General features: G+C 24.0%; 5 protein-coding genes across 5 annotated transcripts; 3 read left to right on the top strand and 2 right to left on the bottom strand.

The window, feature by feature from the left end:
- Nucleotides 1-267: 267 nt before the first annotated feature.
- On the top strand, nucleotides 268-1,473 carry PCHAS_0507300 (conserved Plasmodium protein, unknown function; the record flags this gene model as incomplete). Its single annotated transcript, XM_733720.2, has 1 exon — nucleotides 268-1,473. The coding sequence occupies one exon, from the start codon at nucleotides 268-270 to the stop codon at nucleotides 1,471-1,473; it is 1,206 nt and encodes a 401-aa protein (XP_738813.2).
- A 1,162-nt stretch (nucleotides 1,474-2,635) lies between these two features.
- PCHAS_0507200 (CDGSH iron-sulfur domain-containing protein, putative) lies at nucleotides 2,636-3,487 on the top strand (the record flags this gene model as incomplete). The annotated part of the gene is made up of 4 exons (XM_016800121.1): nucleotides 2,636-2,722; nucleotides 2,896-2,965; nucleotides 3,126-3,229; nucleotides 3,392-3,487. 4 exons carry the CDS (start codon nucleotides 2,636-2,638, stop codon nucleotides 3,485-3,487), a joined length of 357 nt encoding a protein of 118 aa, XP_016655165.1.
- Nucleotides 3,488-3,794: 307 nt separating this feature from the next.
- On the bottom strand, nucleotides 3,795-6,275 carry PCHAS_0507100 (4-hydroxy-3-methylbut-2-en-1-yl diphosphate synthase (ferredoxin), putative; the record flags this gene model as incomplete). The annotated part of the gene is made up of 1 exon (XM_738214.2): nucleotides 3,795-6,275. One exon carries the CDS (start codon nucleotides 6,273-6,275, stop codon nucleotides 3,795-3,797), a length of 2,481 nt encoding a protein of 826 aa, XP_743307.2.
- Nucleotides 6,276-8,712: 2,437 nt separating this feature from the next.
- On the top strand, nucleotides 8,713-9,978 carry PCHAS_0507000 (phospholipid scramblase, putative; the record flags this gene model as incomplete). The annotated part of the gene is made up of 1 exon (XM_734937.2): nucleotides 8,713-9,978. One exon carries the CDS (start codon nucleotides 8,713-8,715, stop codon nucleotides 9,976-9,978), a length of 1,266 nt encoding a protein of 421 aa, XP_740030.2.
- Nucleotides 9,979-10,417: 439 nt separating this feature from the next.
- On the bottom strand, nucleotides 10,418-13,102 carry PCHAS_0506900 (kelch protein K10, putative; the record flags this gene model as incomplete). Its single annotated transcript, XM_732034.2, has 1 exon — nucleotides 10,418-13,102. The coding sequence occupies one exon, from the start codon at nucleotides 13,100-13,102 to the stop codon at nucleotides 10,418-10,420; it is 2,685 nt and encodes an 894-aa protein (XP_737127.2).
- Nucleotides 13,103-14,349: the final 1,247 nt, after the last annotated feature.

Below are 14,349 nucleotides of genomic sequence, written 5' to 3'. Positions count from 1 at the left end.
TGGAATTATCCAGTTTTTTGAGTTAAAAATATTTCTATTTATTCCGTTGAATATAAATGGAAAGACAAATATTTGAGCATGAATGAATAAGTATAAATCGGAATAAGTAGAAAAACAATTATATGTGCATATATATTTATACGTATGTAGTATTATATGAATTGTATGTTCAGCATTTAGTTTTGCACAGCATCAAATACAAATTTTTTATTAAAAGGAATGCACACACATTTATATATAATGCCTCTTTTATATAAACATTAAATAATGGACGATCACGAGGTAGTGTTACCATTACTTGATGATAAAAATAAGATGCAAAACAAGAAGAATTGTAAAATATGTAATGCAGGATACAGACGATTTATCAATAACTATGTAAAATGGGAATTAGTTCTATTATGTGTTAACATTTTATTATGTATGATACTTATATTTAAATATGTGAAAGATAAACAATTAGATAGGATTCCTAAAACAGTGTTTAGAACCCAAAAAAGTATAGGGCATTTTACCCAAGGAGTAATATTTGTTCTTTTGTTGGTCCCATTTAAATTTACACAACAAATTATCAAATTTTTAGTTAATGTATCAGGAAATAAAGATATTTGTAAATATGATAAAATTGAAAAAAATGATAATGGCACTAATACAAAAAAAAATGATATAGAGAAATCTGAAGATGATATAACAAAAGCAAACTCACAAAAATCTGAAGAAGTTGTGGTAAAAATAGATAATATACACAATGAAAATAATGTTGAAGACAATTTGGATAATCAAAATCCCAAAGATATTTTAAATGAAAATAAGAAAGAGCCTATAGACGAAAAAAAAGATCTTTGTGATATTATTAATAGTACAGATAATAAGAAAGAAAATTATTCTGAAAGCGAATTGCTTTTAAAGAATCTAATTTTTTCTTATAATACACCAAAGTATAAAAAAAATGACATATATTTTTTTTTTTTATGTGCGAAGTTATTTTCAACGAATAAGTATAATATTATCTTTATATTAAGGTATATCAGTTGTTTTTTATTGATGGTTTCTTATCCTTTGTATAATTTAATTAAGAGAAGAATTAATTATAATTTTTTTTATTATTCCTCTTATTATATGAATGCATTTGATTTTGCATCTGGGGTATTATTGGGAACATTGCTTGTTTTGATATATGGAATAATAAATTATTTAATTGGGGTTATGTATACTAATAGAAAAAATGATAAATATTGTTTTTGGGATAATTACCATTTTTTAAATGACATAACATGTATATGCGATGAAACTATCCAGGATAACATAAAAAATGATCTACGTTTAAAAAAAATAGCAGAAACATACTTTAATATATATTATAATTATAAAACCCTTCTTTTTATGGGAATAATAATATTGTCCGTTGTATCAGCCTTTTCCTTTTTCTTTACATTAAGTTCTATTTTAGCATATCAATATGTCCATAATTGATACACCCACACACAGGCTTTTACTTTGCACACTATGTTTATTTTTACTTTTTTTTATATAACATTTTTGTTTTTATTGTACATTTGTTTGAAGATTTGTTTTTTATTTTCTTCTATTGATTATTGATTTTATGTTACTTACAATTTGGTAAGGTAACAATATTTATTTTTTTCCCTTTCTTGTTTGTTATTATTGATAATATTTTGAGAATTTGAAGAAGAGGTAAGGAAAAGTATAATAATTTCTATCACAAATTGAATAATAATTCGAATTAGTGAGAACATAGTGTACCATTTTTTAATTTATTACCAAAATATTTATAATATATAATTTATATTGTAGTACAGCATAAATGTACATATATAATAAAAACGTGATTAATTTTATCCTTTATTTTTTATTATTATTTTTTGCTTCATTTGAACAATATATTTTACGCTAGTATATTTTATTGATTAAAATTTTTTTTATATATTGTATCAACTTTTGAAAAGTATAATATAATTTAAAAAATTATGAAACATAAATCGTTAGAAATATAAGGATAATAGCTTGCATATAATATGATATGCGCTGTGAAATGTTTTTAGAATAAAGTTTCTTTAAAAAAAAAAGGTAAAAGGGAAAAAATAAAGAAAAAAAAAGCTGCATATATATGTATATTTATTTTATTCATTCGTATGTCACGGGTAACTTTTTTTATGTAATGTATTTCATACGAAAACTAAAATTTGTGAAAACAAAATTTGCATATAATTTTCCCCCCCTTAAAAATACAATACTATTTTATTTATACTATATTTTGGGAAGATAGTGAAAAGTTTAAAAATATAATTTCCATTATATATATTTATTTATATATGTATGCATATTTTTTTATTTTACTAAACACACATGAAGGGCAAAATTCACCCATGGAGCTGCTCTTTCAATAATAATAAAAGGATTAAAATAAAAAATATGTAGAATATTTATTTTAGAAATGTAAGAAAATCAAAAACTGAATAAAGAAAGAAGAAAATTTATACATTGGAAAACTATTTTAAATAAAATACAAGGGTATATATATAATTATAATTGCAAAAATAAACTATAAGCACAGCGGTGTGTATACATCAATTTTAACGATTATTTAAAAGGGAAGTAAATATATTTTGAAAAAATGAGTTGGGAACAATGGTGGCCTCATGATCCAGTTGTAAAAACAGACTCACTTGATCCTTATCTTGTTAAAGTAGAAAAAAATAAGGTATTAAAATTATTGAAAAAGGAAGGGAATAAGCATATATATAATTAATACATGTGTGTGCAATATTCATTTACATATTTGCTTTGAGTGTTAAAAAAATAGCCATTTCTATAATATTCATGCAATAAACTGCAATAAAAATGTTAACTCTTTTTAACACAATGTAAATATAGGTTTATTGGTATTGCGCATGTGGGTCGAGTAAAACTCAACCATGGTGTGATGGAGGACATAAGGGAATGGGTAAGCATCAATATTAAAGTGATGTAAAGTGGAGAAAGCTGTTGCATATATTTGAATGAGTGTATTTTATTTTTTAACAAAAGTTATGTGCGCAATATATATTCTTTATAACATGAAGGATTATATTATTTATTATATTTTATAATTTTTTTTTCCAAAGGAATTAAGCCTTTGATGTATATACCACAAACAAGCGGGTATAGACTTTTGAGTGGCTGCAGACAAAGTACACATTTGCCACATTATGATTTTTCCGATTTATGGGTAAAGATAATACACAAAAATAATATTAATATTAAGTTTTTTTATAAATAATTAAACATAAATGAGGAAAATTAAAAATAATAAAAAAAAAAAAAAATAAAACAGTTTTAAAGCACAAAAAATATGTTAATATATGTTATTTTTTTCTTGAAACATTTTTAGGTTCGAGCAAATAGGAATGTCCCGAAGGCTGCCCTATTTACATATGTTGCATGTTTCTCCTTTGGTATTATGACAACTTGGTTATTTCATCCATAAATATGAAATATGTAATAATAATATAATATATTATTTTTTTCTAACATGTTTTAAACTTTATTTTGTATATTTCCTTTCCCCTCTTTTAATTGCTATATATATGTATGCATACATATGTAAATGTTTAGCAATAATACGGATAAAAAACAAACTTATAGAATTTTTTCTTTTGTAAAAATTATAATTCATATAATAAGTTTACAGTAAATTTTGTTAATAAGTAAGTTAATATATGCATATATATAGATATACGCAAATATACATAGTTCTTATGTACACATCATCATCCCAAGTTCATATAATATCCTTACGGATCTTCCCATTTGTTATGTTTCTTAATTAACTCTATTAATCTATCACATGCTTCTTCTTCGGGAATATTTCTATGAACTAGTTCTTTTCCATAATACAAATCGATTTTTTTTGGCGCACTTCCAACATAACCAAAATGGGCATCCGCCATTTCTCCTATTCCATTAACTATACACCCCATAACAGCAATTTTGACCCCTTTTAAATGGCCCGTTAATTTCATTATTTTTTTAGTAGTTTCTTGTATATTAAATAATGTTCTACCACATGAAGGGCATGATATATAATCGGTTTTAAATAATCGGATACGAGTATCTTGTAATATATTTAATGTTAAAAATGAATTTAATGCAACTCTAGTTTTTATTTGGTCATTTTGTTCTTTTTTTGCGATAACATTATTATCAGTTACATTAATAATTAATCCATCTCCCATTAAATCGATTAAGCAAGTTCCTACATATACTGTTGAATTTACTAAGATATCATCATAAACATTTGAATCAATATTAGCATAATGTATATATGGTATATCTATATTTAAAGTGTGTAGTATTTCATTTAATCTTCTTGTAACTAATACATGTTCATATATATTATCTGATTTTAATATAAAAAATAAAGGCTGTGGATTTAAATCTTTAATTTTTTCAATAACTTTAATATCTTCTTTTCCATTTAATACGATTGCATATCCCTTTACATTATTCTGTTCAATTCCATCTTTGTTGTTTTTTTCTAATAAATCTAACATATCTGCTAATGTTGAATAATATAATATATTTTGGTTATTAGGTTCATTTACTTTTAAATTTTTAATTAACTCCACAGATTTGGGTCCATAATCTACCAATGCATGCAAGCCTGCTTCCATTAATTTCTCAACAGTTTTTTTTGCTACATTTGTTAAATTTTCAAAATCATTTATAATAACTATATCAGTAGTTTTGGCACCTTTTTTTAAATTTCCATTTTTATCCAATTCTAAATTTAAGTCTTTAAATATTTGTAAAGAATCTTCTAATTCTTTTACAGTAACTACATTACCTATTGTGCACTCCTCATGCAACACATTTTTTTTTTTGACAACATTTCTTTTAACTATATTATTAAAATCTCTAAATGTTTCATTGAAATTATGAAAATCTAATGTTGTGTAACGATTGTTTCTATTCGTAATGGTATTATTGTTTTCCTTGGTCTGGTCCGCCAAATAACTTGAATCTTGCTGATCCGTATAAAATATTCTTTTCTTTAAATTTCCGATCAATTTTTTGCAAGGGTTTAATTCCTCCCATGGATCTTCAGTCAAAGAAATTCGGATAGTATCACCTATTCCATCATACAATAATGATCCGATACCTAAATAAGATTTTATTCGTCCATTATCACCAAATCCAGCTTCAGTAACACCTAAATGTATTGGAAACATTAAATCATTTCCCTTTTCATATTGTTTAGCCACTAATAATCTATATGATTGTATCATAACATAAGCATTTGATGCTTTCATAGAATAAACTACATTAAAAAAATTATTTTCTATACATAAATCTGAAAATTCAAAGGCTGATTCAACCATACCTAGCGGTGTATCACCATAATATGATAGCATTCTTGATGATAAAGAGCCATGGTTAGTACCAATTCTCATAGCTCTATTTAATCGCTTACATTTTTCTATTAATGGTACAAATTTTTCTTTTATAAATAATTTACCTTCTTCAAACTCGTCTTTTTCATACACCTTATCTACCCATTTTTTTCTTCCATCAACATAATTTCCAGGATTAACTCGTATTTTGTCATATACATCTGCTGCCATTAAAGCTATTTTAGGATTAAAATGTATATCTGCTACTAAAGGAATAGTAATATTTTGTGATAATAATATATCTTTAATACGATAACTTGCTTCAACTTCTTGCACACCTTGAACTGTTAGTCTTACTAAATCGGCACCTAATTCTTTGCATTTTTTTATTTGATTAACACATTCTTCGACATTTCGGGTATCACAACTTGTCATTGTTTGAATTGCAATTTTATTATTTCCCCCGATCTTTACATTTCCAATTTGTACTTCATGCGTTGGCAATCTTTTATAACGTTTAGTACATTCACAATATTTTTTTATATCTTTTATTAAATTATATTTATCTTCATCTGTTTTTATTTGTTTAATGTTTTCATAATCACCATTTTCATCACTACTAAGTGAATTAAAATTCATTTTTTTTTTTCGTCTTCCATGTAAACTTTTTCCAAAATAATCCCCTTTTTCACATGCATTATTATTACATCTTTTCCTACTTGTGTCGCTTAGTAAAAACTGGTACATATTTTTTTTATCATTATTTTTGGCTCTTACAAATATGGTAGGGATATCAGAATGGTGATTAAGGATATTTGTTTTCATTTCCATATAGCAATAAAACCCTACTATAAACAATATTAACCGTTTTACGCGACACATTTTCGTATTTAAAGCATTATTGAAAGTGAGAAATCATAAAAAGTAATAACAAAAGAAAACAAATTATAAAAAATTGTATAGAAATGATATAATGATAATATAATACATTATTCATTTATGCATATATGGAACCCCATTTGGGAATATGTGCACATTTTCTATATACAGGAAGATAAAGATAGAAAATTGTGGAACATAAAGAAACAAACTGTAAATATCCATACGGGTTATCTCCAATTCTTATACAATATATTTCTCGCCATCGATTGTACCCCTTTTTATGAATTATTATATCTATAGTTTGTTCTTTTTCGCTCTTATAAAATTTATCCAATTATTATTATTTTCCATTATTTAATGACAATTTTATCGTTTATCTTACATTTGAAGCTTAATTGCCAGTTATTATTGTATATTACAACGTTGTGTTTTACCTTTTTTCTAAAGCGGCGACTAAATTTTAATTTCTCTTTTCAAAAAAACATTATTTTTTTTTAATATATTTTTTAATTAGTGTTAAAATAAACATCTTTTTAATGTTTTCTTTTGATTTTCAAATGGAGTTTTTAGTACGTTTTAGATTTTGAGTATGTTTATAGATAGTGTCGAGTATTATATATGCAAATATATTTATAAAGCTTATATATTTTTTCTAATTGACGTGTTTTATGTTTATATCATAATTTGTATTCGGTATTTTATTTCCTTAACTATTTTAAATTTTAACAATAAAGAAAAATTTTTTCATTTTTATATAAGTAAGAATACATCCATTTAAATATATCATAGATTTTTCATATAAGCAAATAAGTGTTAATATAGGTTGAAAGCGTACAACTTTATGGGCATTTTTTGGGGTTAACTATTACAAGCATGAATAAATTAATTACCATTATTTAATACGTATTATGAATATTCCTTTAAAAAAATGAAATTATGGCTAATTGTTGCAATAACATTTGGAACGATGCTTAAATAATTATATTATATGGACCATAGTCTAAATAAATATTAATTTTAAAAACGATGAGTATTATGAACATCCTATTTTATATCATGGGTATTCCCATTAAAATTTTATAATATTCAAAATTGTGTGCAATGAACTTATATATATGTGTGTTAAGTAAATAGTTTCAGACGTGATGTACACATGTGTCAATTCATGTGTGAATTTATTGGTTTCTTAGTAACAGACAATTTGCCAAATGATAAATCCCCATTTATTAATCCTTTTGTTCACACAAACTTTCGTTTTATGTTTTAAAGATTAAATCTATTATATTATAATTTAGGAATATTATTTTGAATATTTTATAAATAAATAGTCCCTTATTATAAGTTTCATGGAACATGCTCAATGCTTATATAGTAAAAGCCATATAACATTGTTTTTTATTTGTTATATATTTTTATTTCATTGTATATGTTTGTGGAGGAATAAATAACAGTGATAATAGCCGTCTTTCAAATGATAAATACAGGTGCATATTTTCTTTTTTCTTTTATTTGAGTAAATCCAACTTTTGATATGTTGTTAACCCTTATTTAATATAATTATTTACTTTTATTATACACTAATAATTTTATAAAACTATATATAGCCAATAAATTATATAGCATCATTTTGTTTATAGTATTTAATGCCTATATATTATTATGGTCATTATAAACTTTATTTTATTTTATAAAAATTATATGAGAACATTATTTCCCATAATAAGTAAAAATACTTAAAATGTGAAAATAATTAATATAGTCCTATATATTATTCGCCACATAAAAATAAAAAAATGACCTTTGAGACTCATAAAAAACAAAAATATACGAAAAAAATTATTTATCATAAAAAAGCTTTGCTAAGAAATATAATAAATGTATTAATTTCAAAAAAGACATTAATGAAAAGAAATTATAACTGTTCATTAAATTATATACATTTACCATTGTGCGCAGATTTAATTAAAAAACGAAAATTTTAATGGATAATTGGATATTCATTTATACGCATAAGCATTTTCGAAAAGTTTTTCAATATCACAAAGTTTATTATTTTGTAAAATTGACTCTGTAAATTGTTATTTATATATTCTACGTTAATTATTCGCGAAAATCGGTAGCAAAAGTGTGTATATACATGATATTTCTTATAATTTTATAAATATATATTTTTTGGTAATATGCATAAAGATGCGAATTTAATATTTATATAGACTGAATTAAAAAAAAATGTAAACACATTATTTTAAGTGTAGTGATTAATATATTTATTCAATTGGATTTAAAGACCCATATTTTTAAGTAATATATTAAATTGCCTATATAATACTGTTCATGTTACTGTCATATTATTATAACATATAATTTTCATAAAAGTATACTGCATATATTTGTCTGTGTTAGCGAGTTACAAAAAATATACAAATTTTATAAAAAAATGAATAACCAATTTGCAAATGCATCCTTAAAAAAGGCGATATATACATCAAATGCAATAAACAAGGATCAAAATCAAAGCGCCATCCAACAAAATATGAACAACCCAAACAGGCCATATCAAAATATGAATAATCCAAACGTGAATAATCCAAATATGATTAATCCAAACATGAATAATCCAAATATGATGAACCCAAACATGAATAATCCAAATATGATGAACCCAAACATGAATAACCCAAATGTGATTAACCCAAACATGAACAATCCAAATATGATTAACCCAAATATGAATAATCCAAATATGATGAACCCAAACATGAATAACCCAAATGTGATTTATCCAAACATGAACAATCCAAATGTGATTTATCCAAACATGAATAACCCAAATGTGATTAACCCAAACATGAACAATCCAAATATGATTAACCCAAATATGAATAATCCAAATATGATGAACCCAAACATGAATAACCCAAATGTGATTTATCCAAACATGAATTATCAACAATACCCCCATATAATGCCCCCGCCACAACAACAAATGGGTATGTTTTTAAATGACTGGAAATCTATATTAGCCCCCATAAAAAGTTGTAGAATAAAACAACAGTTTGATGATAGAGAGTTTTTAGCTGATTATATCATGGGTATGAAGCTTGATTTCAATAATAAATATTTAATTTTAGATTCCGCAACTGAAATTTTAAAATTTACTGCCATTGAAAATTCTGAATGTTTTAATAGAAATTGTTTTCCGAAAATGTGTATCCCAATTAATATGAAAATATTACGTTATGGAAAGGAATTAGCTAAACCGGATATTGTGGTTGAAAAGGATTGTTCATTTACAGTATGTTGCTTAAATAGACCAATTATTAAAATGTATGATTTTTCAGATAATAATAATAAAAAATTAATTGGTACGATAAGAACCCCATTTAGTTGTTGCTCTTTCAAATTTGATTTGTTCGATGCATCAAATAAAAAAATTATTTATATGGATGATACATGTTGCCAAATAAGTATTTTATGCCCATGCCCATTTGGTCCATTCAAATTTAGCAATTATTATTTACGTGATTCAAAAACAAATGAACGAATAGCGCATTTACAAAAAGAAGTTCCTTTCTTAAAATTTATAAAACGAGATATTGATAACTACACTTTAAATTTTGAAGATGTTAAAAACCCAGAATGGAAAATGATGCTCTTGGCATTTTCATTATTTTTAGATTATATATATTATGACACCAAATAATATATAATGCATTTGGTGATGGAAGTTATGAAGACACTGAGTAAAAAACAGTCAGAAAACATATATAATGGAGTTGTATAAATATAGAGCAATTTTCTAAAAGGGAGGCTCACAGCTCTTTTTATGTTTTTATTAAGGTTAATATAATATTTATTTTAGTAACGCCTCTTTGTATATTTATTTGTTTAATGTGAAGATTATTTCACAGTTTTCAAAATATATAATTAATGTGTTTATTTAAAAGTTTATTATTTTTCATATTATCTAAGTGTATATGCATATTTTTAGTTAAACATACTTTAAAAAATAATATATATTTAAGAAATTACAACCTTATTAAAATTCAAATTTTTTAAAATTAAGGATATTGTAAAACACAAAAAAAATTTACAAATAGGTATACAAATGACACATAAATATGTGTAACTTATCAATTCGATCAATCATTTATGGAAGAAGAACTTTCTTCATTTTCATCTGAATCCTCGTCATCTACACTTCCGTCATATTCTTCATCTAGGAGCAATTCTCTGTATTTATCAATTTTTTTGTAATATACTTTAAGCTCTATGTATTTTTTTTCACATAAAATAAAGGCATCTTTTCTACTTTGCTTATTCTCATTTGGTGTGTTAAGTTCTTTCAACCAATGTTGTTTTGTTCTTGCAAAAAATTCATTTAAACTTTCGTTAGGATCAAAATTCAATCCAAATGTTTCCATTTTTATTTTATTTTCGATTTTTTTAATTTTATTATGAAGTATTAATTCTTCAACTTCTTTTTCATCTTTGTTGGAATCATCAATTGATATAATAGAGCTCGAATCAGATTCTTCTACATATATTTCATCTAAATTACCTTTATCTAATAAATTCCATTTTTCTCTTTTAAAAACATTAATTTTCCAATAATCGTTAAGCATAATTTCATTATTTTTATATTCATACATTCCACCAAATAAATATAAGTCTTTATTTATCACAAATATATGACTATTTATTCTTCCTATAGGTTCGATATCATTTATTATAAATTTCATTTTTTTATGCTCTTCATTATTGCTTTCTATGTCTGAGTTTGCTAAATTATTTATCTTCTCAGCTATTTGTTCATCTATTTGTTCATTTATTTCTTCATTTATTTCTACTTTTATTTCTCCGTTTATTTCTTCTTTTATTTCTTCTTTTATAATAAAATTGCTTATATCTTCATTTATATAACAATTATTTTTTCCCTCTTTCGAATTATTTATATCACCATTGCTTAATTCAGTATTGTTTTCTTTCAAATATGAGCAATCTTTAACGATCGAATAAGTATTATCAATATGTTGATCTACAATAGTACATGCTTCCTCCTTACTTGATAATATATCTGATTCTTCGTTTTTTGTAACATCGCTATTACATTCTTTTTTATCATTCGAGGCTTCTGATTTTTCACCTTCTTCTTTATCTATTTTTATAATTTTTTTATTTCCATTTTCATCAAAATATACAAAAATATTAGAATAATATTCATCATCATTATCATCATTATATAAATTGTTTGAGTCACAACTATCTAAAAAATCAGTTTCCTTAAGCTTATTATTTTTTTTCTTTTTTCTCGAATATTTTACCTCATCCTCTGTTTCTGTTTTTTCTTCATTTGCTACTAAAAGGTCATCATTATTACTATTGTTTTTATTTTCATTATTGTCTTTCGGTTTTAATTTGCTTGATCCCTTTTCTTCTACATCCTTAGTATTTTTTTTTAAATTGGCTGCTTCTATATTTTTTAAACTTAAATAAGACCAATGCTCTTTATTCATATCGAATACATATAAATCGTTGAAAAATATGGAATGCATATTTAAGGATTCTTCTATTTGGTTGTTATTTTTCGCATTTGAATTATTTCCTTTGTTGGTATTTTTTTTCGAAGGATTTTGATCAACTTGATCGAAAACCCCACCAAATAAAAATAACGAATTTTTATAAACACATGTACTAAAACCAACTCTTTTCGATGGTTGAAATGTGCTTTTTTTTAATTTTTTAAAATTTACTGAAATATTATTTTCACACACAAAGTTTATATTTAAAACCCATAAATCGTTGTAATAAACTCCAATCGCATTTCTTGAAGTACATTTTACTTGGGAATATCCACCATAAATATAAATGTTTTTAAATTTTATATCTGTGAATAAACTTACACTTGATCTTTTTGATGGCATATATGAATCGAGATCAAAATTTTTAAAAAATTTACTCTTCAAAATTTGAGAGTCATTACTTCTATTTTTTTTTTTTTCATTTGTTACGATTGCTGATGTATTATTAACATCATTATTTTGACTATCTTTACCAGGAATGGTTTTAGTACTACTTTCAGATAACTTTTTAAATAACGAAGTTGTATATATGTTTGTTAAGTTAATCCATTTATTACTATTTATTATATACATATATATATCATTAAAATATTCAACTGATTTTCCATTATCAAAAAACCCACCAAACATAACTATTGAACTTTTCCATAGTATCATTCTATGCCCACTTCGTGGCGATGGTTTATCGTCTTTGTTATTTTTTGTTTCCAATTCTTCAAAGACATTATTTTTTATATCAAATGCCCAAAAATCATTATAGTGAAAAAATTGAGTATTCGTACATAATTCCCCACCAAAAATATACAACTTTTTATTAAAATAAACTGCTTGATGAGAGCATCGTGGTTTGGGTTTTTTACATGTTGTAAAATAATATTTCCATTTATCTTTTACTACGTTGTATTTAAATAAATCATTGTATGCTATTAGTTCATTATTATTATTATATTCACCCCCAAACAAAAGAAATTCTTCTTCGTTGATAAATGTAATAGAGCAATTAGACCTTGGACTTGGTTTTTCACATTCTACAAAACTATTGTTGGATGTTGTGTTTATATTTATATGACCATATTTATTCTTTTTATTTAAATTTTCATAGTATAAACATATTGTTTCAAAATCCTCATCATTTAAACTATTTGTTTTTTTTTTTTTTGATTTTAATGACTTAAGTTTCTGCTTTTCTTTTTTCAATTTTGCCTTTTCCTTTTTTTCTTTACTTTTTTTATCTTTCTTTCCCATCTGTAATTATTTTTCAGATTAAAATTGTTTTTAATTTTTGTATCAAAATCAATCTATACTTTATCGATTTTATTAAATGTTATTTTTAATTAGCATTTTTAACGCATATCTAACTTGTTTTTATTTTTACCCCATATATATATGCATAACTCAATGCTAAATGATATTTTCTTTAATATTTTTTAATTTATTCAAGGATACCCAATTGAATGATACCTTTGGGTTTGGTACTTAACTCCAGACCTCCAAAAAAAATAGAAATTTATATTATTGCCATTTATTATACAACCTTACATTTTAATCACGTATTATAACAATTGGTATTATTTTTTTGTACCTATAGCACTAGGCTATTCTTATCACCGCTATTTTCGGTGTTATTATTTTATTTATATTACTTAAAATGTATATATTAATATAAAAATATGCGACTGTATATATTTTTTACATCTTTCATATATTTTATAAAAATGAAAATATGAAAATAATTATACGAACCTGCATGAATATAAAATAATAAATTGTACTATACATATAAATATTGTGCTCCTTTTTTTATTTTTAATTTTCCTTTATGTTTTCGTGGAAAAAATAAGAATTGTTGATTTTTTGTATTAAGGCGATGTTAACATGTTTTTATATATTTTGGCGTATTTTCACGAATAAAATTATGAATATATAATTTTTTTTTGTACATATTTTTTTGTGATGTTTAATTTTGTTTTAAATGGACGAAACATAATGTTAATATATTATTAAAGAACAATTATGAAATTTTAAAGATCTACAACATTTTGTATTTTTTTTTTTGTAAAATTGGACTATTTACGTGTATGAATAAAATACATATAATATTCACTTGAGCTATTCCATTTTTACTTATGCTTAACACATTATTTTCATTGTATACAGAAACACTAAAGATAAATCATTTTAATAAATCAACATTTGATATTAATTGCGCATGTCCATGTAATAATTACGTCTTCCGTTTTAAATGGGGATATAGAGCATTGTGTACCATGATTTTTTCAATGGCATTAATTAAAAAATAAATAAGTTAAAGTAAATACACAATAAAGTTAATGAAGAGCAGATTGTTTACATTTAGGTACATATTTGCTTTATGCAGTATATTATTATGAGTTATACAGTTAATTGATATAGACATGCACAAATGTATAAATATATTGTTATGTACAAATAAAAAAAAAATAAAATAAATTCCGGAAAAATGAAAAATTCCA

The sequence above is a fragment of the Plasmodium chabaudi genome, assembly GCF_900002335.3.
Source record: "Plasmodium chabaudi chabaudi strain AS genome assembly, chromosome: 5".
In the NCBI taxonomy this organism is placed as follows: Eukaryota; Apicomplexa; class Aconoidasida; order Haemosporida; family Plasmodiidae; genus Plasmodium; species Plasmodium chabaudi.
Note: the sequence above shows the minus strand (reverse complement) of the source record. Positions and strands in the feature narration are given on the sequence as shown.